Source organism: Macaca fascicularis, chromosome 3 (genome assembly GCF_037993035.2).
Source record: "Macaca fascicularis isolate 582-1 chromosome 3, T2T-MFA8v1.1".
Taxonomy (NCBI): domain Eukaryota; kingdom Metazoa; phylum Chordata; class Mammalia; order Primates; family Cercopithecidae; genus Macaca; species Macaca fascicularis.
Genome location: NC_088377.1, coordinates 95036177 through 95063353, shown reverse-complemented (window position 1 = coordinate 95063353; position 27177 = coordinate 95036177). Strand labels below are relative to the sequence as shown.

At 37.4% G+C, this 27177-nt stretch overlaps 1 protein-coding gene across 3 annotated transcripts in view; it reads right to left on the bottom strand.

Annotated features, from left to right (window-relative positions):
• Positions 1–12898, bottom strand: part of LOC101926462 (probable C-mannosyltransferase DPY19L2) — a 118261-nt gene extending 105363 nt beyond the window's left edge. For 2 of the 3 annotated variants that reach the window (XM_074036586.1, XM_074036587.1), the window contains exons 1-4: positions 12183–12898; positions 9964–9988; positions 7877–7964; positions 5482–5619 (exon numbers count right to left, since the gene is read on the bottom strand). In XM_074036586.1, the coding sequence (XP_073892687.1) occupies positions 5482–5619; positions 7877–7964; positions 9964–9988; positions 12183–12519 (588 nt within the window). In that variant the 5' untranslated portion in view covers positions 12520–12898. The remainder of the gene's footprint in view (positions 1–5481; positions 5620–7876; positions 7965–9963; positions 9989–12182) is intronic. The other variant, XM_065542142.2, reaches the window with a different exon arrangement.
• Positions 12899–27177: the final 14279 nt, after the last annotated feature.

Genomic DNA, 27177 nt, shown 5'->3' with positions numbered 1-27177 from the left:
GTCTGTAAACAATTGCAAATTCCCTTGCTAACCCATACTAGGCATTTACTGACTGACTGGTGAACAATTTGAGTTGAATTCCTTACCATTGTGTCTAGTGGCACGACCCGCGTAATTAAATGCTTGTTTCTGTTCTCCTTGCATGTGCTTTTTTGTTTTAATTTATTTTGGGTTATTTGATTGCCCTGTGATCTCAGCTCCCTGACTGCTTCAGGAAAAGTTGTAAATTTGAAGACTGTTTGGCTTTTATTGTTCTTGCTGCTGACATTGCTGGAAGGCCACGAGCAATGTTCTTTTTGGCTTTCTACATCCAAGGGAAAGCTGACTCAACATGATTAAATCCAACTCTCCATTTTCTCTGTGTTCATACTTGGGAATCTGATTATAGCTGGAGAAACACAATTCTGTTGGCTGGTTTTGTTCTCAGTTCAACACCATCAACCTCAAATGAAGCCCTTGGTGCTGCACAAGAAACTCACATTATATCCCTAGTCTATTCATTCTCTTAGATAAGAGGTCAGCAAGCTTTTCCTATAAAGAGCCAGATGATAAGTATTTTAGGCTTTGTGAGATAGTCTCTGTCTCATACTCTTTAATGTGTTTACATTTACCCCTAGGTTTGTATATGCATATTTGGTTTATCTATCTATTCATTCATGCATTTGTTTGGTATTTATCCTTTTTGATGTTCTCTGAGTTTCTTGGATCTGTGGTTTGGTATCTGTTACTAATTTTGGAAAATTCTCAGTCATTTATTTTTCAAATATTTATTCTTCCTCATCTTCCTCTCCCACCGGGATTCTAATTATGCGTATATTAGAATATTTGATATGGTGTCACAGCTCTTAGATGCTCTATTGTTTCCTTCCACCACTTTTTCTTCTCTTTGCATTCCTATTGACCTATGTTCAAACTCACTGATTATTTCTTCTGCTGTGCTATGTCTGTTGATGAGCCCATCTAAGGCATTTTTTACTTCTTTTTTTTATGTCTAGCATTTCCCTTTGATTCTTATAGTGTCCATCTCTCTGCTAAAATTATCTGTCTGATCTTGCATATCATCTATCTTTTCCACTTGGGTCTTTAAAATATTAATCATAGTGACTTAAATCTGTCCAGTTGTTCCAGTATCTGTATCTTCTTTGGGTCTGGTTGATGATTGCTCTGTCTCTTTGGACTGTGCTTTTTCTTACCTTTAGGTATGCCTCATAATTTTTGCTGGAAGTTAGACATATTGTATAAGACAGTAAACAGAGAGGTCAGTATTTTTATGCTTGAAAATAAGAACATCTTTCTTACTGTTAGGTTTTTATTGTAAGGATTTGTGTTAATCTAGTTAGGGTGGGCTGGATTTGAAATTTGTAATTGCTATAGTTACTAAAGCTGGAGTTTGTTGCTGCTATGGACACTAGCGATTTCAAATTCCTGTAGTGGTACCTTGTTTTGAACTTGGTTTTGGGTTTTCCTTTGTGCTGCTCCCTAGAAAGAAAATGCCTTGCAAAACTCACTTGGTCACATTCCACTGTGATTTTTACCAAAGGATTGTTCATGTAATGGGGGAAGAGTGACAGGTTTTCTGATGTTCCAATTAAGCCTCAATCTTAGGCAGGTACTGTGAACTTGGGACTTGGGGGCTGTACCCTTCATAAATGTTCCCTTCTCAAGGAATATGACTGTTTTTTAACATTTAGGGTTTTTTTTTTTTTCCTGCCTGTTCTCTTTCACCAGCTTCACTGGATAACCACCAGTGTCCTCAGACAATGGGTTTGATACCGTTCTCCCTGCAGATAATGGCTTTCTTTTCCTAGGAAAGATTTCACAACATGGGTGTGCGCAGAGTCTGAGCAATGATTGCTTTTCCTGTCCCCTAGCCAGCACCATAGGAAAGTTTTCTCTAAATACTTCCCCAATCTTCCCTGAGAGAGCCTGCTCACCTTCACATTTCATGCCAGCTCACACCAAGTCTGTAGCAGTTCATTAAAAAATTTCTGGTTTAATCTTTGTACCAGCTTATATGGCATTCAAAAGCGTCTATCTCAGTCGAGCAGTTCCTATCCCAGAATGCTCAGTTCCTATTGCCTTCTGCAGGCACCTGTCCTTGAAATTCTGCGTTGGTTGTCCTCTGACTTCAGTTTTCTGAAGGGTTTAAGAAAAGGTGTTATCTTGCAGTTTGTCCAGCTATTTTTGTTGTTGTAGGAATGAGAGTGTCATCATTCCCGCTCTCTTCATCACCAAACTGACACCTGAAGCCTCCAGAAGCTAAATATATAAAGAATTAAGAGTTCTTTATATATTAGGTGTATTAGCCCTTTATCTGTGAGGTATATTGCAAATATTTTCTCCTGGCCGGGCATGGTGGCTCACGCCTGTAATCCAGCACTTTGGGAGGCCAAGGCAGGAGGATCACTGGAGGCCAGGAGTTTGAGACTAGCCTGGCCAACATGGTGAAACCCCGTTTCTACTAAAAATACAAAAATTAGCCAGGTGTGGTGGCATGCATCTGTAATCCCAGCTATTCAGAGGCTGAAGCTGGAGAATCGCTTGAACCTGGGAGGAGGAGGCTGCAGGGAGCCAAAATCACACCACTGCACTTCAATCTGGGCGATGAAGTGAGACTGTCTCAGAACAAACAAAAAGAAACCAAACAAATATCTTCTCTCAGTGTGTCAACTGTCTTTCGATTTTGTTTTTTTATTTTGTTTTTTAAACACTGCCCATTTTGCCTTTCCCACAGAAACCCCAATAAAAACCCCAACTTAGGCTTTACCCTCAGTACTGCTTCTGCCTGACCAAACTGTATCTCTCCTGTGGCTCTGTGTGATGTGACTTGTCCTCTTCTCCATGGAAGTATTAATCATAAATTCTTCTTTTGGTGGCACTGATCTATCTGTGTCATCACTCAGTCAATCGCATAAATTAAGACCTGGGCACAGAACAACTCTGTTTCTATTTCTATAAAATTCTAGAAAATGCAAACTAAACCATAATGACAAAGAGAATATCAGTGGTTTCCTAGGGATGGGATGTGGCCAAAGAGAGATGAAGGAAGGAGGGATTACCAAGGAGCACAGGGAAACTTCGGGATGAGGGATGTGCCAATTGTTTTGATTGTGGTGATGGTTTTACAGGTGGGCCAAAACTAATCAAACTTTACACTTCATCTATATGACCAGCTATCATATGTCAATTATACCTCAATAAAGCTGTTTTAAAAACACTTAGGGTATACCTACTGAAAATAAAACTGCTTTTAATTACAGACTATATCATCATGTGCATAGTAAAATCCAAAGGATTCTACAAACAAGCTACTAGAACCGCTGACTTCATCAAGATGCAGGTACAAAGTTAATATTCAAAATCAACTATATTTCTATACAAAGGCAACAAAAAATGGAAAAATAAAAATTTTAAAATAATACCATTTATAATAAAAGAGTACTGGGGAAGACTGTACATTGAAAAAATACAAAACATTGCTGAGACAAATTAAAAATAATCAACAAGATGGAGATCTATACTATGATCATGGATTAGAAAATTCAATATTGTTAAGATGTCAATTCTTCCCAAATATGTGTACAAATCCAACATAATCCCAACCAAAATCCCAGTAGGTTTTTTTTTTTTTTTTGAGAAATTAATAAGCTGACCCTAACATTTAGATAGAAATGCAATTTTAAAAAGGAAAAACAAAGTGAGAGAACTATCTACTTTCAAGATTTATTGTAAAGCTACAGTAATCAAGACAGTGTGGTACTGGCATAATTATAGATCAAGAGAATAATAGAGTCCAGAAACAGATTCACACATGATGTGGTCAATTAATTTTCAACGAATGTACCGAGACAATTAATTCAATGGGGGAAAAGACAGCTACCATAATGGAGCATTTTTTGGCATTCTGAAAATGTTTTGTAACTCAATTGTGGTGATGGATATATAGCTTCATACCTTTGTCAAAACTCAGAGAATGGTACACTCACAATTGGCACATTTTATTACATGTAAGTCATACCTCAAAAAAGCTGAGTTGGTGACAAAGATTTATATATGTTGTTGATAGAAGAACAAATACAAATGCTTATTAAACATGGAAATATATTTATCCCCATAAATAATAAGGGAAGTACAAATTAAAACAAAAAGCATATCACAGTCATCATAAGAGTAAAAATCATAGGGTCTGACAATTCAAAATCTAATAATGATATGAGAAAATTCTAGACAGCAGTGTGAACTGCTACATTTGCTTCAGACAGCAATTTAGCAATATCTGGTAAAGCTGAAAAAGCACACACTCTATAACAGCAAGTCCACTTCTAGGTATATCCTAGACAAAATACTTCACATATACAGAAGAAAATCACACAGAAGTGCACATTTGAGATTACATTGCTTGTAACTGAAAAATTGGAAATAATATATTAAGATGGGGAAATACATAAACTTTAGAATTATAAAATGGTTAAAATTAGAGAAATTATATATATACAGAAAGTTCAAAAATATAATTTTGAAGAAAAAATCCTACAGTGACACATTCAGTGTGAGATCATTTATGTGGACTTAAAGCACATAATAAAACAATCTCTGAAAACAGAAATTGGATGGATACACACACCAAATTTTAATAAAGGTATGTTGGACTAGAAGCAGAATAAAGGTGATTTTAACTGTATTTATAATATTTTAATTATTGTAAAATAGTTGATGCAAAAATGACAAAGATCAGCATTTATTTATTTTAGATGGTTGATCACACACATTTGAATATTATTTTCTAAGTCTCTGTAGTTTTAAGCATTTCAAAATCTAAAGAATAATAATTTTAAAATACTATAAAAATATGAATAAACTTTTAATTAATATGCTGGATTCTGAGACAACTTTAAACTCGACAGTAGTATTTACCATGGTGTCAAATTTAGCATTTATCTTGAATTCACAAACCGAATTCACTAATTTTGTCTCCATTTTTCAAATTTTTAGTATTTGTAGACTACTATAACAACCATACTCTTTTAGGCTAAGTGTTGGAAGATAGTAATAGATTTCTGGCTGTGTGACTAAAGAAATCTTACCGTACTAACGTAACTCCAAGATCACTATTCAAGCTCATCACTCTCACTGTCCTTTCGCGTGGTCATTGTGCCCACCTATGAGGTGTCCAAAGCCAAAAGCCCATGCCCGTTTAGAACCTTTTTGGCTCCCATGACTCTCTTTTCCATTTGGCTTGTCTATTACCCTGGCCATTATTTACACACTAAGGTTCATTCTTTGAGTTCATAAGACAACAGTTTCTGAGGTCTTTAAATTTTACGAGAGGAACTTATGATATTCTGCTCAACTGTAAGGATACACAAAATTAATTCACTTGAAAGCTCCCCTCCCTTTCTTTTTAACAAGATTGTGCTGACTATTTTTATCTGATAAAGAGGATCACTCTACAAATATTATTTGTCTCAAATGATGACTCACCTCTGGATAAAGATGGAAGCGTTTTACTGTATTAATTACAAGAGGATATTCAGTAAGCCTGTCATTCATAATCATCCACAGTCCTTCCAAAAATGAAGGTGCTTCAATAATGGTCTTGAAGTAGGAATAATAAAGTCCCTTTAAAAAAAAAAAGCACATATTGTCAATGTAATTAAAACTTTAAAATAATTATTTTTATCACTTCTATAGAACATTTTTTTCCGAAAAAAAAGGTCAATAATAAGACTTCCTAATTACTCCTTGCTGTTTTGCATTCTTGGACTTTAAAAAGCACGTATTTTCAGGTGATCACTGTACTATACTTTCAAATTTTCTATAGGCTTTCAAACTAAAGAGTTGGAGGGATGGTCAAACGATTTAAAGAGTTTCTCTAATAATGTCTTAAAAGGTGTAGACTGTATATGTTTAATTTTCCCAAATCTGGTTTTATCCCTCACATTTGAGATGCTTGAAGGTTCACATCTGATTAATTCTGTCATAAACAGGGATGCCTTCATGCCTCTGTACAACTTTGCATATAGAAAATTACTTCTTTTTTTCCCATGCTCTTAGGAAATAAAATATAATGACCATAAGTATCATGAGCAAGGAATCCAATGCTTCTAGCTTACTTCATAGCTCCATCAAATCCTCTGTGCAAGGTGAAAGCTCAATGTTGATTGACTATTGTTGCTCACAAATGCTATATACTAAAAAGCATATTATTTTAGTGTCTTACACTTCAGCATATAAAATAAAGGCTTCATTAGGATAGTAAAAGTGCTGTTGAGTTAAAATTCATGGATTAACAACAGCATGTTGTGTCTTATTTCCCCATCAGTTTCTTGCTTTCACTCCTAAAATCCAAAAAGCTAAAAAGGGCCACATTGTTTAAAATGCACTTTCCCTAAAAAATGCTATATGCTATAATCATATCTGCCTCATCCAACACGAGTAACTGCTAAATTAAAGGTCTGTTTTAGCTGATGTCTGAAAGGCCATTACCTCATAGCTGATTGGCAAAATATGAGTTCATAAAGAATTTTCCTTTCTGCTTAGGAAGATAACAAAACAATACAAGAATTAAAGGATACCTAATATGCAAAAGTCTATATTTAGGGAAATATTAAAAATATAAGTTACTAATAACAGCTATTATTTTGTGTTGAGTATTCTGCTATGTGTTGCCATTCACTATCTCCCTTCATTTTCCCTAAACCCCTCTAAGGTTGGCATTGTTTTTATTGAGCAGATGAAATTACTGAGAATCTGAGAGGTTACCTGACTAGCCATCATACAGGAAAGCACAGAACTGCTATTAGAATCCAGCAGTCTGTCACCAAAGTCCAGACTCTGCCACAGTTACACTCTTTATTTAATAGTATTTTATATTCTGTCTTTGGAAATACCTTTAAAATATTCAAATGTCATACATATGTTAATGTATCCAATGCTTTGAAACTTTATAGGGGCAATATAGGGATGAAAATTAAAAAGCAGTGACTGAGGGGCCTAGCATGGGCAAATTCATAGAGACAGAAAATATAGTTGGGTGTGATTAGTGTCTAGTGGGTGGAGTTTCTGTTTGGGATAGCAAAAAGTTCTGGATGTGGACAGTGATAATATCTGCAAGACATCACAAATGTACTTAATGTCACTGAATTGTACGCTTAAATGATAAACATTGAAATTTTTTATTACAAATTTAAATCTAAATTTTACCATAATTTAAACAAAAAGCAATGGCCAGAGTGAGGAGAGCCAGTTTCAATGCTTCACTAGGCCCCCGACCAGCTGCAAGCAGATCTGGAAGATGGACGGTTGTAGTGTCTTCTAAATGTAAAATTGTGCAATTTTGGCATTCGCTATCCCACTTACTCCTCACAATAATTATGTGAGATGTGTATGGCAGAAAACTCCATTTTAAAGATTAAGTATCGAAAAACAGAAAATTATTTAAAAATTATATCAAAAGTTATCTCTTAAAAGAGATTATCTTGAAATCAAAAGACAGCCAAATAATAATCATCACCATTAAAAGACCCAGGTGAAACATGGGATCTCCCAACTGTAGCCAAAGAGAAAGCAATTTCTGATAACATCTCATTTCATTTCGCTTTATCACTTCCTCAATGCTTCCTCTGACCTCCTTCCTCACCTATTATAATTCATCTTTATTATCTTAAGAAGTCTGCAGTAGGAAAGAGTGAGAGATAATGAAATAAGTAACAGAAAAATAATCTCAAACACTTTACTATTTAAATAATAAACCTGGGTTATAGCTTATGAAACAGTGCAGCTCACCAAAAGTTCGTTTCAATTCCTAATACATTTCTACCTCATAGTCTCGCTATTCTTAAACCACAAATTAATTCGTTAGAAGAAGAAACCTAACCATTTCAGTGCGAAAAGTCATCTCCCGTTCCAAAGATGAGAGGTGAGAGAAATGACGATCATTTTCAAAAAGTGTTACTAAATGTAACCTAGAAAAAAATGAAGTATCATATTACAATAAGAACAAGTTTTAAACCCAACAGTAAAATAAGTGATAAGTAAGAAAGCCATAAAAAGAAAACAATAAATTGTTATAATAGTAATTTTATAATTTGCTTACTAACTTGTATGTTTTTAAGCATTTATAATCCAGTATGGCACACACCTGAAATTCCTTAACTCAGTGGTTTTTAAGCTTAATTGTGGCCTGGTGCGTTGGCTCATGCGTGTAATCCCAGCACTTTCAGAGCCCGAGGCAGGCAGATCACTTGAGGTGAGGAGTTCAAGACCAGCCTGCACAATATGGTGAAACCCCCGTCTCTACTAAAAATACAAAAATTAGCCAGCCATGGTAGTGCATGTCTGTAATCCTGGCTGCTAGGGAGGCTGAGGCAGGAGAACTGCTTGAACCCAGGGGGCAGAGGATGCAGTGAGCAGAGATCATGCCACTGCACTCCAGCCTGGGCGACAGAGTGAGATTCTGTCTCCAAAAAAACCCACCTTAATTGTACATCTAAAATTCATGTGGCTTTTTTCACCCTTCCTTCCATCCCAGGCCTCTAAATAAGAACAGAGGCAGGTTATTGTTTGTATTTTAAGTTTCAAGTGATTCTAATCTACCAGGCTTGGGAAATACCTCCATAACTGTTGAAAAAGGTTCAAAATATAATTTTAAATAAAATTACTTTAGATCAAAGCAGACTTACAATAAGTATAATATCATATAAGGGATCAACTTTCAAGTGCCAAAGAATGCAGGTGTGTGCTTGAAGACATTTTAGTAGTGAATCAACAGCTGTAGGCAGTGAAGAAAGGAGCATATGTGATAAACAAAATTAGCTGCAGTCAACAATCATGCTATAGCTAACTTATGTAGTCAGTACTTGCCAGTGAAGCTGAAAATAAAGCAAAGTGCCATATATTAACCCTGTTTTCCACCAACACTTCTTTACATGTAGGACATATGCCAGGGTACCAAAAACTGCAGGAATATTCCCTACTATTGCAGCCTCAGTTCTAACATCAAAATCTCCCTGCAGACTAAATGTCTAGAGCAGCACTGTGTCTACAGAACATAGAGGCAGATCTCATACCTCCCAAGGGTAGAAATCACTGAGTACAGGTAAAAATCAAATATTCCAGAGGAAAATATTATTTTACGAAGTTTTTAAAACACTTTTGTAAAATAATATACACAGGCTTGCACACTGAAAGACTCAAAGCCATTTAACTCTGTATAACCACTGCAGAACCTTTATCTTCTTTTTTACCTGATTTCCAATTGGCAGGTGTTACTAAACTTTACCACCAGTTATTTCATTGGCTGGCTGTGCTGGCTCATACCTGTAATCCCAACACTTTGGGAGGCCGAGGCAGGTGGATCATTTGAGGCCAGGAGTTTGACACCAGCCTGGCCAACACGGTGAAACCTCGTCTCCACTAAAAATACAACAAATTGGCTGGGTGTGGTGGCGCACACCTGTAATCCCAGCTACTCGGAAGGCTGAGGCACGAGAATCACTTAAGCCTGGGAGGCAGAGGTTGCAGTGAGTCAAGATCGTGCCACCACACTCCAGCCTGGGAGACAGAGCAAGACTCTGTCTCAAAAAAAAAAAAAAAAAAAAAAAAAAAGAAAAAGAAAAAAGTTATTTCACTAGCAACATATAATTACCATAAAATAAAGGAGGGTTTTAAATGAACTACACACGCAAAATACACTAGAAAAGCTAGATATTTAAAGAAACATATAGTGAATTATTTGGTAAAGCAAAAATATTTTAATTCATAAGTTGCTAGTCCCCTAATGCATCTATTTTGTAAATGCTGTTTCATATAAGTTTGTAAAAAAGCAAAATATATGCATAAATTGGTGCACATAAAGATGTTTTACAACTATAGCCAGAAGTTGTTGTTTTACTGTATGCAAAGAGTGATGGCAATTTTTAATTCAAATGTTTCTAAATATTTCAAACTGAAACTAAATCTTACCAATGTAAAATTGCCACAAAGACGGCTGGAAAAAAGAAAAAAAGGAAAGTTATTAAAAGCTGCTTTATTATAAAATACCATTTAAACAAGTATTTCAAATGTATTATTTTACATGTCTAGAAATATAGCACACAAAGCAAGATGGCCAGCTAATCCTGTCTCTGTGAGCATAGGAAAAAATCCAGGACACAAAGTAAATCCTGAACAGAGCTTACCTCTCTGCAGAGGGGCTTGACAAGCAAAGGGAAAGACTTGAGAGGGTTTTGTTACTTCAGGTAATTGGTAAGAGTGATGGAATTATGGAAGATTGTGACTTTTTTGCTGTTTTTTTCCAGTATTATTTTCTATTCCTTTATATGAAATTTTTAAAAGAAGTAAATATATACAGTATGCTTCACTAGTTCTAACCAGGAGGAGCCACTCTAGATCAGTTTCCCTAGCATTCATCAGAAGACGATTAAATATAGGCAATCACTTCTTCAGCAGCACATCTAAAAGCCCCATTGTGCAACTCAACCCTTGATGAACTGCAAGCTCTTTGCAAGCGCCCAGACCTAGGAGCTACTAGATGGCCTAGGAGACTAATCTGGAGTCACCTGTGCCAGCGCCCCATGTATATGTAAGACTTCAACAGGGAGCTGGGAGACACTGCTCTGGGTATGGAGCTTTTACAGGAGCTGCAAACGCAGCCTGTGCCCCTGTTTGGTTGGGGAATTGCTTGTTTTCAAAGGTACCATGGAGCTGGAAGAGAAGAGTGGGGAATAGAACAAATTAAAACACCACAAACTTGGCTGTTCTTATAGAGGTTCAGCAGCTTTTCTTGAATTAATGCCCTTTAGATTGTTGTAGACCTTTGCTTAATTTCCAAAGTTTTGAAGAAAATGATTTTGATAATTTTCCAAGTATTTTCACTGTCGTCATGGAGGAGTGCATCTCCTTGGCTATTCCAGAAGTCCTACCTCCCCTCTGAGATTTTATAATGGTATTTTTTATGGTTATCCCAAATATACTTGGCAGGTCATCTTATAACCACCAATAATAGCCTCTTAAAAATTCAAAAATTACTCCACTTGGCTAACAAAATAAATGCAAATTAATTCAATAATTATTGAAGAAATTAAATTTTTAAAAATTAAACAATTGCAATGTTGAAATTCTCAACCATGCTTATCCAGATCTTTTCCTACATCACTAACTGTCCTGGAATTATCTTAAATACTTCTCAGATTTACTTGTTTTATATCAAGATAGGCAAAGTATGGCCCATGGTGTATTTCTGGACTGTCTGCAAGTGCGGTTGCTATAATTTTTAAAAGGTTGAAAATTGTAAAAAGTTGTAAAGATGCTCATTAACTGTTATTAGGCTTCATTAATTTTAAAATATACAGAGACTATCCTATTCAACTATATTTGTATCCTATTTCTAATTCTCCTAACAATTATATACACTGGCAAAAACTCTTCAGATGATATATAAGGAAAAGGTCAAATATACTACGAAATTCATCCAGCTTTCCAAAGATGCTCAAAATCTTTGTGTCTCTCAATCCCTCCCTTAACCCACATAACACATCTGAAAAAAAAAGGATACGGTGTAGTGATGCCAGTATTCTAAATGCTTGAAGGGCTTATCACATGCCTTTACCAAGCTGTGACAGAAGCATGTCCCCTGGACCCGGGCATCCTATCAATCTCACCTCGGAAGGTGACCCAGCCTCATACTTCACTGAAACAGACCATTGAGTCGCCAGCACTCCCAACTTCTTTTATCTCCACTTTAACATTTCTCCGTATAGTAATCCTCGCTTTTCTAGTTCCTGCCATCTCAGAAAAGGAATTCTCTCTCCTCTTTTCCAGTTAGCTTCTCAGAGTTGTGCCTTTAATTCTACCCTCCCAAGTATTCCAACCTTTGCTCCGCTAATTATTTCCTCTCTTGGAATCTTCATCTCTTCCTCTTCCCTTGATCCTTCCCCTCAGTCTTTAAAACTCCTAGACCTTAAAACACTCTGCGATCTGACAGCCCGTCAAACTAATATACTCCCCATCTCTCTCTCTCCCCTTGTTCAGCGACAAGATCTTTGGCCAACTCCTTTCTACTCGGACCTTGCTATTATTTACTACTAGGCACCCACAAACCCTTGCTTGTTAAATTGCTCTCCTTCAAGACTCAAGAAAAGCGCCATGCGGCTCCCTCTAGGGCTCTCCTGTCTTCTCCTCACCGATGCCGAGAGTGGTCCTGCTGGAGAACCGCCGCGCCTGCAGTTCGTGCACCTTTTCCCGGAGCTGCGCCAGGAAATTATGGACGAACTGGAAGGGGCCGAGAAGAAATGTATTGGCCATCACCTCCAGCTCCAAGCCTTTTCGCGCTTTCAGATTTCGGATCCTCCGCGGGGAGGACCTCCTGGCGCCCCTTGGCAGGTTCCCGCCGCATAGCGCCGATCTTCCCACCTCCTCCTCCACCTCCGGCTCCCGGGCGGGGGAGGCCCCGCGCCGCCGCTTAGGCTGGCTGGGGCGGGAAGATTGTAGCGGCTTTGAGCTTACTCCTTGTTTTCTCATAATCCCTGGTGGAGCTGGGTCAATTTCAGGCACAGCCCAGGCGAGTCGGGCGAGGTTCAGAAAGGCCTGACTCGCCTGGCAGCCTCAACGGACTTATCCTCGCAGCCGTTGCGGACCTCCCGGTCGCCATAGCGACTGTGAAATGTGGGGTGGGGCGCGTGCGGTCGAAGCCATTCGCGCTGGCAGTCCCTGCGTGTCCGCCCACGTGCTCCCCACCGCTCGCAGCACCCCCGCCTCCGCGCTTTCCCGAGCGTGCAGCCTCGGGTGAGGGCAGCACCACGCACAGCCCACCACACCCTCCCCAGCGCCTGCAGCCCCCAGTGCGCCCAGTCCCCAAGCCCGCACGTGCAGTCGCCACCTTGCGCGCAGCTCCATGTACAGCTCCCCACACTTTGCCAGCCCCCCTGGCGCAGAACCCATCACCGCTCGCCCTTCACGCGCTTCACTGGGAGGGCAGCCCCCGCCCCCCACCCCGAGCGTGCAGCTCCAAGCAGCCTCTCCACACTCTCCCCAGCGCCCGCAGCACCCCGTGTGCGCACAGCTCTGCCAGTCGCTTCCCCGCGCGCCGCTTCGGGCCATAACCTTGCTCGACTAAGTCTGAAAAACTTCTCGTGGCTTCATTCCTTCGGGGTTAGTCTTAGCTTTGACATTTTAACCAAAAGGTTACACGTTAATTAACGAGGTATTAAAGGGGAAGGTCTCAGCTGCAAGAAATGACTGTAGGAAGTGTGTCAGGGAAGCCTGCGGACCCGCCCGTGGTGCACCCGGCATTAGGAACGTCTCTGCTCTCCTACGATCGCGGGGGTATCGGACAGTCAGTGCCAGTTGCCAACGCTGAGGGAACGGGCCGAGACTGCGGACAACACGTGGCAGAGCCGGCCTGAGTCCGGTGGGTCTGACCCCAGAGCCTCAAGTTGACGCCAGTTCCTTGGCACGGGACATCGTTTACTGAATCTTAAAGCAAAATGCTTTTCCAGTAAGGTTCCGAGAGGTCGTCAGCCCTAGGAGCGGTGTGCTCAAGCACTTTCAGCACCAGCCAGGACCAACTAAGAGGGGAGCGCTTAGCTCCCAGTCACCGCGCAGCCCTTCAGGAGGCCAAAGCGGCTGGCACAGACGCACTGGGACCGCTGACATTTTCCGCGTCCTCTGTCACGGCCCCATGCTGGAGCCCACACCGCTTCACTTTCCATCTGTTTGATGATGGATCAAATTGAACTCCCATATCCTAACTGACCCGTCTAAATCATGGCTCATCGTGGTCAGGTTAATTTTTTCCTGATGCAACACAGCACAAAAATGTTCATGGCTCCCCATAGCCCACAAATCAAGTCCTAGGCTTGCTCACCAATGCCTTCAATAATTGCCCCATATACATTTTCAACTTTAATTTCCCAGTTTCTCGGGCACAAATCTTCCATCCCAGTCATTTCAGGTGAGGTCCACAGCCTGAGACACCATAACTGCTGAATTCCTTTACTCACATGGAAAAGTCACCCCTTGGCTTTTACATCCTCTTCTCCCCGCCCATCTGAATGCTATCACCTTCCAAGCCCCAGCCCATTTCTCCAGCCCATATTAATTATGCTTTTTCTGAAGGTCTAGAGCACTTAACTGACAGTACTATTTATCTTGTCACTCATTTAAATTCAGTAAGTGCTATTACTGTTCATATTTTGTTTTGGGAGATTTTTTCAAGGAGCATTTCTACATTCCTGGCATTGTGTTTGGTGCTCAAAATGTTTTCTCACTTAATTCATGCAATAACTATATGCACATTTTAAAATCAAGCATCAGGGATGTAGTTATTTGCCCAAGTTTTAACAGCTAATAAAGTGGAGTGATTGTTTTTCTTTTTGGTCAGTTTGTTTTTTCTGGAATTTCCAATTGCCTTTTGCATCTCTTGGTGTCCTGGTGGGATATAAAATGCTCTTACCCATGGTCTAGCCCTTGAAAGTACAAATCTGGTCATTTTTATCATTTAAAAAAATTAATTTTTATAAGAATGTTCATTGTGCTATTATTTATATCGTTGAAAAATAGAAATGGCCTCAGTGTCAAACACTAAGTTATGAAACATTCATATAGTGAAGCATTACAGCCACTAAAGTCATTTTGCATGGATATTTAATGAAATAGGAAAATAGTCATGACACAGTAGTGTTGAAGGAAAAAAGCAGGATATATTTTATGATTCATATGTTTAGTGAACACATAAAATTAACTGTGTGCCATATGCTGCTCTAAATCTCATATAGGAAGAATACTGTATAGAGGACTCATATAGGAATATTACCAATATATGACCTTGAGCTAGTAATTTAGCCACTCTAGGATTAATTTCCTCATCTGAAAAATGAAGACAGCTATATTTGTCTTACTGATGGTATGGTTGAATGAATGAATACTTATGAAGCATCAAAAACACAGCACGTGCTTAAACAAATGTTCCTTTATTATGTTCTAGACTGGCCATCCTATAGGGCACTAGTGAGTATTTTTAGGTTGGTGCAAAAGTAATTGCTATTTTTGCCAGCACTTCCAATTAATATTTTGCTCACTTGGTTTCTTTGTCATCAAGTGATATGTTAGTAATTATTGAACAGTAATACATGTTTTAGGTTCATTAGTTAACTGAGAGATAGTTGCCTAAATAATTATGTATCTACTCCTACTAAGGAGAGGAGTAGGTTTGTGTATAAGAGGGAAATCCTGACACTTAATTTTATGTGCAGTTAAATAGAATCAGGGATGTTTTCATGTTTTTACAGCTTCTCTAACAGTGGTCCCTTATTTTGACTTTGTTATTTTGAATGGTTATTTGAGTCACATTTTAGCTGCATAATAACTAACGACAATAACTTAAAGGAGTTAGGCTGATAATTTAATCTATGATGAATTAACAATTAAAATAGCACATTATAATTAGATATGATGCAATATATTCTTGCATTATCTTATCTTTGAAACAGAGATGCCTCATGATTTAACTTTTTTTTTTTTTCCTCAAGATAGGGTCTCACTGTGTCACACTGGCTAAAGTGTAATGGTGTTCACTGCAACCTTGAACTCCTGGGCTCAAGCGATCCTCCTGCCTCAGCCTCCTGAGTAGCTTGGACTACAGGTGCAGGCCACCACACACAGCTAATTTGTTTATTTTTGCAGCGACGGGTATCACTATGTTGCCCACGCTGGTCTAAAATTCCTAGCCGCAAGCACTCCTGCCGCCTCTGCCTCCCAAAATATTGGGATTACAGGCATGAGCCATTGCACCTGGCTGCGAATTATTTGTCTTACACAGAGATCTCTAATCCAGTTATGGATATCTAAAACTTGCCTCAGTTTTTCCTTTGTCCTTTAGTAAAACAATTGGGAATTTTAAAAAATGCAATTAAACTATGTAACCAGTAGATGGCAATAATGATCTGTAAATGAAAATTTCAAAACTTTCAGTTACTTAATTCATTTTTTAAAAAAATCATGTTCTTATAATAAATCCATTTACTAAATATGAAATGCAGGAAAATTCCAAATGTAACCCCACATAAAAATTACATTGCATATATCATATGTCAAAATAATTAAGATATTCATCATGGCCAAGATTTAGTTTTCCAAATAATAATGACTTTGTTTTAATTGATTCAGAAAATTTATTAAAGTTTTAACTTCACACAAATACATAGATATAAATTTAAGTGGATAGTTAAGTTCCATCTCTAGCCTCCAGGCTAGATAGAGGTATTTCAGTGAAGACCATTTTGAAAACATTACAAACTTTTCCAGTTACAATTTGGTAATTTAAAGTATGAATTTCACTTTAATTGAAACTTTATGCATAAAAGATTGGTTTTTATTTGTGCTGTCTCATAATTTCTTATGCATTAAGATACTTTTCCCCCTTTGTACAGTGCAAGGAGTTGGAACTGGCACCAAAGTATTTGTCTCTAGTTTATCAGCATTAGTTATTTTCAAAGATGGTGGCAAAAATCTTGGGATCTCATAGTTATTTTATTTAGTAATTTTATTCATTTTCATTATACCTCTCTAAGACTTTTTCTACAAATTCAAACATGTTTCTGCCAGGCTTTGGTATCAGGATGATTCTGGCCTCATAAAATTAGTTAGGGAGGATTCCCTCTTTTTCTATTAATTGGAATAGTTTCAGAAGGAATGGTACCAGTTCCTCCTTGTACCTCTGGTAGAATTTGGCTGTGAATCCGTCTGGTCTTGGATTTTTTTTGGTTGGTAGGCTAATAATTATTGCCTCAATTTCAGAGCCTGTTATTGGTCTATTCAGGGATTCAACTTCTTCCCGGTTTAGTCTTGGGAGAGTGTATGTGTCCAGGAATTTATCCATTTCTTGTAGATTTTCCAGTTTATTCGTGTAGATGTGTTTATAGTATTATCTGATGGTAGTTTGTATTTCTGTGGGATCAGTGGTGATATCCCCTTTATCATTTTTTATTGTGTCTGTTTGATGCTTCTCTCTTTTCTTCTTTTTTAGTCTTGCTAGCAGTCTATCAATTTTGTTGATCTTTTCAAAAAACCAGCTCCTGGATTCATTGATTTTTTGAAGGGATATTTGGGTCTCTATCTCCTTCATTTCTTCTCTGATCTTAGCTATTTCTTGCCTTCTGCTAGCTTTTAAATGTGTTTGCTCTTGCTTCTCTAGTTCTTTTAATTGTGATGTTAGGGTGTCAGTTTTAGATCTTTCCTGCTTTCTCTTGTGGGTGTTTAGTGCTATAAACTTCCCTCTACACACTAAATGTGTCCCAGAGATTCTGGTATGTTGTATCTTTGTTCTCATTGGTTTCAAAGAACATCTTTATTTCTGCCCTCATTTCATTATGTACCCAGTAGTTATTCAGGAGCAGGTTGTTCAGTTTCCTTGTAGTTGAGCGGTTTTGCATGAGTTTCTTAATCCTGAGGTCTAGTTTGATTGCACTGTGGTCTGAGAGACAGTTTGTTATAATTTCTGTTCTTTTACATTTGCTGAGGATGCTTTACTTCCAACAATGTGGTCAATTTTGGAATAAGTGCGATGTGGTGCTGAGAAAAATGTATATTCTGTTGATTTGGGGTGGAGAGTTCTGTAGATGTCTGTTAGGTCTGCTTGGTACAGAGCTGAGTTGAGTTCTTGGATATCCTTGTTAACTTTCTGTCTCGTTGATCTGTCTAATGTTGACAGTGGGGTGTTAAAATCTCCCATCATTATTGTGTGGAGTCTAAGTCTCTTTGTAGGTCTCTAAGGACTTGCTTTATGAATCTGGGTGCTCATGTATTGGGTGCATATATATTTAGGATAGTTAGGAGCTTACTTATTTTCTAGGTAATTTCAAATTGGTCTGTTTATAAATGTTAAAAGATCCTTTCAAATTCTTCTTCAGCAAGTTGCCTCCACTAAAAAAGTGTCTTTGGACATGTTTATTTTATAAAACAACTGCTTCAGTCTAAAACCTTTCTTGGGTTTACATATCTTGGATTGTCTCATTTTTAAATAGCATATTTGCTGCTGTTGAATTACTTTACAGAGCCTCTTTAAATTCATATTGGATGCAGGTGCTTCATCAAGGAGAAAGTGGAAAGACACCAACTTGCCGTGAAGCATACAGCAAGTTTGGATATAAATGCATATGTAAGTAATACTTTGCACTTAGCTGTCTTTTGGACTATGGGAGAAAGCCATCTGTAATAACAAGTTGGAATTTCAAAGAGTTCCAATCTATTTTCTGTGTCCATGAGGGGGCTATCCACTCCCCACTCCTAATCCCCCCCCCCCAAAAAAAAAAAACTCAAAACCAAAAAACTAGAGCTCTGTAAGCCACCCATGCCTGGTCATGTAGTGCTCCAGGCCTATATCAGATAAGACATACCTTATAAACAACTCCAAGCCTTTATCAGATAAGACATGCCTCATAAAGGCGTGTCTTATTCAAAGGGAGGGAGGTGATCCATAAATTAATTGGGAGATTTTTTCAGCTCCAAGTAGAGAGACTGCACAATTGCATACTATATGCACATTCATTTGAACCAGATTGGTACTCAGTTATCACTGTTAAATGACTTAACCAACATATACACAACTATACTTATATACATGTACCATGCCCCCCAAATCTACAAAATCCATTTTTCCCTGGATTTGATGGTAATATACCATGTACAAACTCCATCATATTGAGATTATTTTTATTTACCACCAAAGTAACTAATATAAGAATTACTACATTCAATATTAATAAGCAAAAGCCTCTACTATATTAGTCCATTTTCCCCATTTAGTAAAAAAAAAAAAAAAAGTGCAGCTTGCTGCCAGTGCTCATTTAATTTTACATAAACACTTTATTTGAGGCTGACGCAAATCTGACTGATTTTCAACATGAAAGTAAAATATAAAAACTGTTCTTGTCCGGGCGCGGTGTGGCTCATGCCTGTAATCCCAGCACTTTGGGAGGCCGTGGCGGACGGATCCCAAGGTCAGGAGATCGAGATGAGACCATCCTGGCTAACGTGGTGAAACCCCGTCTCTACTAAAAATACAATAAATTAGCCGGGCGTGGTGGCGGGCGCCTGTAGTTCCAGCTACTTGGGAGGCTGAGGCAGGAGAACGGCTTGAACCCAGGAGGCGGAACTTTCAGTGAGCTGAGATCATGGCACTGCACTCCAGCCTGGGTGACAAAGCGAGACTCCATCTCAAAAAAAACAAAAACAGAAACAAAAACAAAACAAAACTGTTCTTGGAGTTATTTATAAACAGAATTTGTCTCTAATTCTAATGTAACAGAAATGTAGATGATGATGTTACAGTAGGATTAGAGACAAGTATTTTGGGGGCAAACAGGAAATGATTTAAAGAATGAGTTTCAGAGTATTTCTCGGCATATTAAATGTAAAACATAGTAAAAGTGCCAATGATACATAATGAATCTGTGTGCTGTGTTTTACATTATATTTTAGCTTGATTTAAGATTGAACTTTGATTATAATATAGAGATGAAGATATATCACTAGACTAGGCCCAGTATGCTTTGGGTAATTTACTTTGTTTCTCTAGTTCTGATTTCCTCAACTATAAAATATTTTAGATGACATGGCCTAAATAAGGTCTTTTAAACTTATTTGATTCTAGTTGGTATTTGTACACATATTTAGGTAGATGCACCTGCTGAGTCATACAGTGGCCTGTACTAAGATCTCTTTTTACCACTTTTTCCCTTCCCTCCTCCTCTGCCTCCAGCTATGTGTTGAGACTCCACCCGGAGGGTCTTACTCTGCAATCTATCCCGCAGTTTGTCCTCCAGTACCTACACTTGTCATTGCCCACCCAGAGGGCTGAACTCATCTCTCTCTCATCTCTTCCGCCCAGCCCCAACCTGGCCTCTCCCTTATCCCTGCCTTTATTCCTCTGATTCCTTCTCACCTGCACTGCCCAGTCTCTAAGTAGGGTGGGCCTCCTTGTTCCTATTTTCTGATTACTTGTATCTACTAGCAGCCTAAATGGCAACTAGAGAATAAGGAGAGTGAGACAGCCCTAAATAAATAATAAGTATTTATATCAAGACCACCAGATTTGTTAGGGGCAGCAGAGCTCTGCTTTCACACACGTATGGACCCATCTCCTAATGATAAATATGGAACTTTAAAATGCTCTCCTCATCTTTGCTACCGTCTGTTGAAACTCTTTTTGAGATACTTATCAGTGACAATTTATAATCCATTAGTAGAAAAACCATTGAGTTTTGCAGCTTTTATATTTCCTAATTAAGGCTGTATACCTGGGTTCAATAAAAGCAAGGTAGACTTTTTTTAAAAAATTAAAATTTGGAAATATTTAAAGGGCTAGTGCAGTGTCTCAGTTATAAGTGTAAACAGAATTTAAATCTCCACTATTCCTAAGAGAAACCCCATACCCACTTGCAGTCATTTCCATTCCTCCCTCCTTCCAGCCTCTGGCACACACTAATCTATTTTCTGTCTCTATGGATATTTCTATGCTGGACATTTCACATGCATGGGATCATATAACATGTAGTCCTTTTTGACTGGCTTCTTTCTCTTAGCATCCTGTTTTCAAGGTTCATCCATGCTGTAACATTTATTGTACTTCATTTTTTATAGCTGAATAATCTTCCATAATATGGATATGCTGCATTTTATTTATCCATTTGTCAGTTGATGGGCATTTGGGTTGTCTCCACTGTTTGCCTATCATGAATGATGCTGCTATGAACATTCGTGTACAGGTTTTTGTGTGGACATATCTCTTCATTTTTCCTAGGTGTACACCTAGGAGTGGAATTGCTGAGTCATATAGTAAGTAACCTTTTGTTTATCCTTTTCATGAACTGCCAGACTGCACCATTTTATATTCTTACTGACAATATATAAGGGTTACAATTTCTCCATATATATATAATTATAATTATAATTATAGCCATCGCAGTGGTTGTGAAGTGGTATCTCATTGTTGTTGTTGTTTTACTAAGAGGCTATTTTTAGAGCAGTTTTAGGTTTACAGAACAATCGAGTAGAGAATATAGAAGTCCCATATATCCCCTCTCCCCCACCCTGGCAGTCTCCCCTATTATTAAACTATTGCATTATTGTAGTGCATTTGTTACAATTGGTGAACCAATATTGGTGCATTATTGACTAAAAAGTCCATAGTTTACATTACGGCTTACTCTGAGTTGCACAGTTGCATGAATTTTGACAAATGCATGATTTCATGTATCTACTATTACAGTAGCATCATAGAGTTATTTCACTGGCCTAAATATCACCTGTGAGCCATCCCTTCATTTCTCCCTCTCTCCCCCCAAACCGTGGAAACCACCGATCTTCTTACCATCTCCATAATTTTGCCTTTTCCAGAATGTCATATAATTAGAACCACCCAGCATATAGCCCTTTTTTTTACAAGCAATATGTATTTGAGATTCCTCCAAGTCTTTTCACAGCTTTATGGTGCATTTCTTTTTATTGCTGAAAAATATTCCATTGTATGGATAACGAATGTACCACAGACTGTTCATCCATTACCTATTGAAGGACATCTTAGTTCTAAGTTTTGGCAATTAATGAATAAAGCTGCTGTCAACACTCATGTGCAGATTTTTAAGTGGATATAAAATTTCAACTCACTTGGGTACATACCCAGGAACATACTTGCTAGATCATATGATAAGACTATATTAGCTTTGAAAGGAGTTGGCCAACTATCTTTTTAAATGGCTGTACCACTTTGCATTCCACCAGCAATGAATGAGAGTTCCTATTGCTCCACATCCTCACCAGCATTAGTGTTGCTAGTGTTTTGAATTGTAGCTCTTCTAATAGGTATGTAGTTGTAACTCATATTTTAATTTGCAACTCCCTAATCACATGTGATGTTGAGCATCTTTTCATATGCCTATTTGCCATCTGTATATCTTTGATTAAGTATCTGTTTAGAGAGATCCTTTGCCCATAATTTCTTTCCTTATTGTTGAATTTTAAGAGCTCTTTGTATATTTGAAATACGAATCCTTTATCAGATATGTGTTTTTGCAAATATTTACTCCCAGAGTGTGGCTAGTCATTTTATTCTCTTAACTATGTTCTTCACAGAAGTTTTTAATTTTCATGCAGTCTATCATGTTAATTTTTTTGTTACTGGATTGTGCTTTTGGTATTGTACCTAAAAAACCAAAACTACTTAGATTTTCTCCTGTTACTTTCTAGAAGTTTTATAGCTTTGCATTCTGTATTTAAGGCTATGATCCATTTAAGTCAATTTTTGCAAAAGATTTAAGGTCTGTGTTTAGACTTATTATTTTGCATGTGGATATTCAGTTGTTCTAGTACCATTTGTTGAAAAGATTATTATTTCTCCACTGAATTGCCTTTGTTCCATTGTCAAAGGTCATTTAACTATATTTATATGGGCCTAGTTCTGGGCTCTCTGTTCCATTTATGTAATTGTCTATTCTCTTGCTAATAGTACACTGTCTTTATTACTATAGTTTTGTAGTAAGTTTTGAAGTTGGGTAGCATAAGTCCTCTGACTTTGTCTTTCTTCTCCAACACTGTGTTGGCTATTTTGGGTCTTTTGCCTTTAAATAAACTTTAGAATCAGTTTGTTATTAGCCACAGGTAACTGGCTCGAATTTTGGTTATGTTTGCATTGAATCTATGGATTAAGTTGAGAAGAACAGACATCCTCACAATATTGAGTCCACCTATCCATGAACATGGACTATCTCTCCATTTATTTAGATCTTCTTTGATTTCTTTCATCAAAGTTTTGTAGTTTTCCTTATATAGCTTTTGTGAAAATTTTATTTATACCTATTTGTTCTTTTTTCTTTTTTTAGTGATGATATAACTTTATTTCAAATTCCAATTGTTCACTGCTGGTATATAGGAAAGCAACAGTCTTTTTAAGAATTAATCTTGTATCCTTTAACCTTGCTATAATTCAACCTTGCCATAATCACTTATTAGATCTATGAGTTTGTTGGAAGCACATTATTTTCTATTTTTTAAAAAATCAATAAAAATAGGAAGGAAAAGATCCATTAAAACTCCAAACAAACCGAACAAATAAACCCACTTGTATTATGCGTAACATAAGTATCCAGGAGGACAAAAAAATGAATTAATCAAAGTAACTGCTCAACATATCATTTGGCTATATACTCGTAGTTGAGTAGTACAGAAACAATGCAAACAAACCCTGACCTCTTTTTAGAAGGTTTGTGTATTGTAGTTGTACAGATGAAGCAATCCGAAATTAGTTTTAAGTGTATGGTAGAGTTGAGTAAATAAATATGTAGAGGTAATTGTTGAGCCTTCTTCCACTGTATTCCATACAGATATGGAATGGGGCAAAGCAAGAAAAGAGGACTCTGTGGGAGTGCATTGGAATTGGAGGTATCAGTATGAATTCATGATTTCTAACACAATGGGAATCCTTCTGTCAGGAAAGACAAAGACAGGCTGAAGAGCTATACTATATTTAAGGAGACTAAAGTAGCATGATGACTAAATGCAATACGTGATCTTGAAGTGGGTCTGTACTGAAGAAAAGATATGCTACAAAAGGCATTACTGGGTCATTTGATAAATCTGGAATATAGATGATACATCACAGTATTGTACCATTGTTAAACCTCCTCAAGTTGCTAACTCTACTGTGATTATTTAGTGAAATCTTGTATTTAGGAAATACACTTTCAACTATTTAGAGATAATGGGGCATGACATGCTACTTACTCTCAAGTGGTTCAGAAAAATAATTTGTATATATTACATATCTATGCAGGTGCATGTGTGTTTATGCACACACTACTCACTGCAAATGCACACGATAAAGTAAATGGGGCAAAAGCTTAACAATTGTGAATCTGCATAAAGGGTGTACAGGGTTTCTTTACGTTCTTCTTGCAACTTTTCCATAAGCATGAAATTCTTTCAAATAAAATATTTCTAAAAGGTTGCTGTTAGGCATGCACAAAAAATTTAAGGGTAATAGAGTAGACTTTTGAAAGCAGGAGGTATGATAACATCAAATATTTTGAAGGGCTGTCATGTGGAAGGAGGATTAAGACTTATAATTTGGCTAATCTTATTTGGTGTCATTCTGGTTTGTGTAATATCATTACAACATATCCAAGTGCTCATGGCTGAAATAAGATACAGGAGTTTTTGAGTTTTATGGAGTCTTCAATATAATTCAGTACAGAGAGGTGCAAAATCATGTGATTCTGAGGGTTCATTGGGTAGCATACACGAGTGAAGGGCACTGAGTACAGAAAATGGAAAATGGTGAGAACTTGAGAGCAATGTCTTTTCAAATGTTTTCAAATGCGACTAAAGACAAACCCAAAACACTGTGCAGTAATCCCAGGCTGTGTCCAGCCTGTGAGTGGCCAGTTGGAACCCACAATCTTATCTAATCCTTTTTGTCAGGTGAGGAAACAGGTACCAAACATCATAAAACAGTGTAAGAGAATGAAAGGTGTAAATGGGTGCATATATATTTAAAAAAAAAAAAACACCATTTTTAATGAAAGAAACTAATATCCACACATTTGTACTTATGTACAATTGGGGTAATATATAATTTTAAGCTGTTTACAAATAATATGTAATGCTTCAAATATTACATAAGGTTGATAATATATTTCTAGCAGAAATAAATATATTGCACTTAAAAAGAACTGCATTAGATGTTACTTCATAGTATTAGGCTTATAACTTTTTTCATAAAACATTTCCCATGCCCTTCCCCCAACCCCCAGCACACACATTTCATTACAGTGACTGTTCTCACGCAATTCATTAAGCAAATGAACACAGCAAACAACAGAACTGTGATAGTGTCTACTAAAGAGGCTATATCCAATTTTATCCATTAGGAAATAAAACAATTTCTTTTACGTTTCTGAAAATAAGGGAGGAAAAAATCCAACTAAACACAATATTTTAATGAACTAGAAGTAAAATACAACTTGTATTTTTTGTCCATATGTATGATTTCACAAAAATGATTTTGTTTTCTTATCAAGATATTTCATTTACAAAGGAGAGGGTAATGAAGTTATTTGAGGGAAGGACAGAGAAAGAAGGGCTAGAAAATACATATGGAATATTTGCCGATCAAATATTTATAAATAAACCTTTCCATATTTAAGCATTCTGAAGAAAGGTAAGTCTTGGAATATTATAATTGGCATAGAATATAAGTAGCAAAGAAAGGATTTGATGGTTTTCTAAAGTTTAAGGAGTTTGTAACCTTCCCTTTGCGTGTTTACAAAAAAATCTGTAATTCTAAAATAACATAAAAACTTCTATAAAACCCATCCTCCAGCCAGGCACAGCTCTTTAAAGGAGAAAGCTGAAAATCTTATCATCTGTCCAGTGATTTGTCTAGATTTAGGGTAGAGTATTGCTTTGTTTGTAATAATTATCAATTTCCTACATGTTTAATAGTGACAACAGTTTTTCTTACTTAGTCACTGGAAGATTAAGTTGTTTTTCTTGCAATTTGTTACTCTGCACATTACATAACTGGATTTTTTGAACTTTTTAGTTACTGAGTCATGGGTAAGCTTGACTGAGTATTTAATGGGGTGTAAAGTCATTTCATCCTCTTTATTCAAAAGTGATTTTTCTCAATATAAATCAGCTTATATTTAAGCAGGACAGCCTTTCAGGCTGTTTATCCCAACATCCTTTTGAAAAAGGCAGCATGGGATAAGGATGCTTTACTTCTAAGAATATTTATTCCTTGGCCTTTCAGAGGGTTTTTTTTTTTTCTTTTTTGGTGGGAAGGGAGCAGTTAGAGAGGAAAGTGTGTGTTGTGGCTGGAGAAGCAAAATGACAGAGATATGGATAAGGAGGGGAGACCTTGGAATGCCCCAGAAGTCAGTGTAACTCCTACAATATAGCTGTACACAGGGCCTTTGCTAGATGATGATTCATCAGGAAGCTTCTTAATATCTCTTACTCTGTGCCCACCTACTAGGAATGACGGTAGGCCTTCTGGACAAGTTACCATTGTTATTAACTCAAAAGATCCAGCAATACAATATAAGCTCATTAATCTACATCTTGTTAACTAATAATCTGTGATGTGTTAGACAAGTTGGATATGTTTACCTACATATTGCTAAGGGTAGACAGAGGAGAGGAGAAGACTAAGTTAGTAAAAAAAAAAAAAAAAAAATTGAGGCTGGGCGCGGTGGCTCACACCTGTAATCCCAACACTTTGGGAGGCTGAGTGGGCAGATCACAAGGTCAAGAGATCGAGACAATCCTGGCCAACATGGTGAAATCCCGTCTCTACTAAAAATACAAAAATTAGCTGGGCATCGTAGCGCTTGCCTGTAATCCTAGCTACTCAGGAGGCTGAGGCAGGATAATTGCTTGAACCCAGGAGACAGAGATTGCAGTGAGCCGAGATCATGCCACTGCACTCTAGCCTGGGAACAGACTGAGACTCTGTCTCAAAAAAAAAAAAAAAAAAAAAAAAAAAAAAAAAATTGAATCTTCAGAATTATTGATATTTTAAAAACAAACCACAACTGCAAAACCTATTAAGTTCTGAATTAATTCCTCAGGATTAGATAAAGCACATCTGGCAGGACCTCTTTTTAGCAGCACTTCCCATTAGCCATGCTTTTTGACACTATAATATACTCATGGCTTGGGGAGAGAGGTGGGAGGAACCCTGAATATATGCCAAATATATTATAATTCATAGCCTTTATTATTCAATTGGCTTTCCCATTAAATATGTAGTTCTTGAAATTACTTTTGCCAGAATGGGCTTTGGAATTTTAAATACTAAACTCCCAAGGGTTTAATAAGAATCAACCACCAGGATACCTCAGAAAGGCCCAGGGAGGGGAAATTTCTACCCCTTGGTTTCCATGACTCAAGTGACTCTGATGAGGTTAAGCTCTATTTCACTTGTGCTTCTTTTCTCTGGTTCGGATAATACTTAAAAATATACATCCAATTTAGATTTTAGGTCTGACTAGTCTTTGTTTTCTCTAAGCACTCTTATTTATAGTCTTATATTGCTTAATTACAAAATAAAATTATGAAGTCAGGAAATACTAGTGTAAAACCATATTTAACAAAAACACACAAATATCTTTGAGACATGCA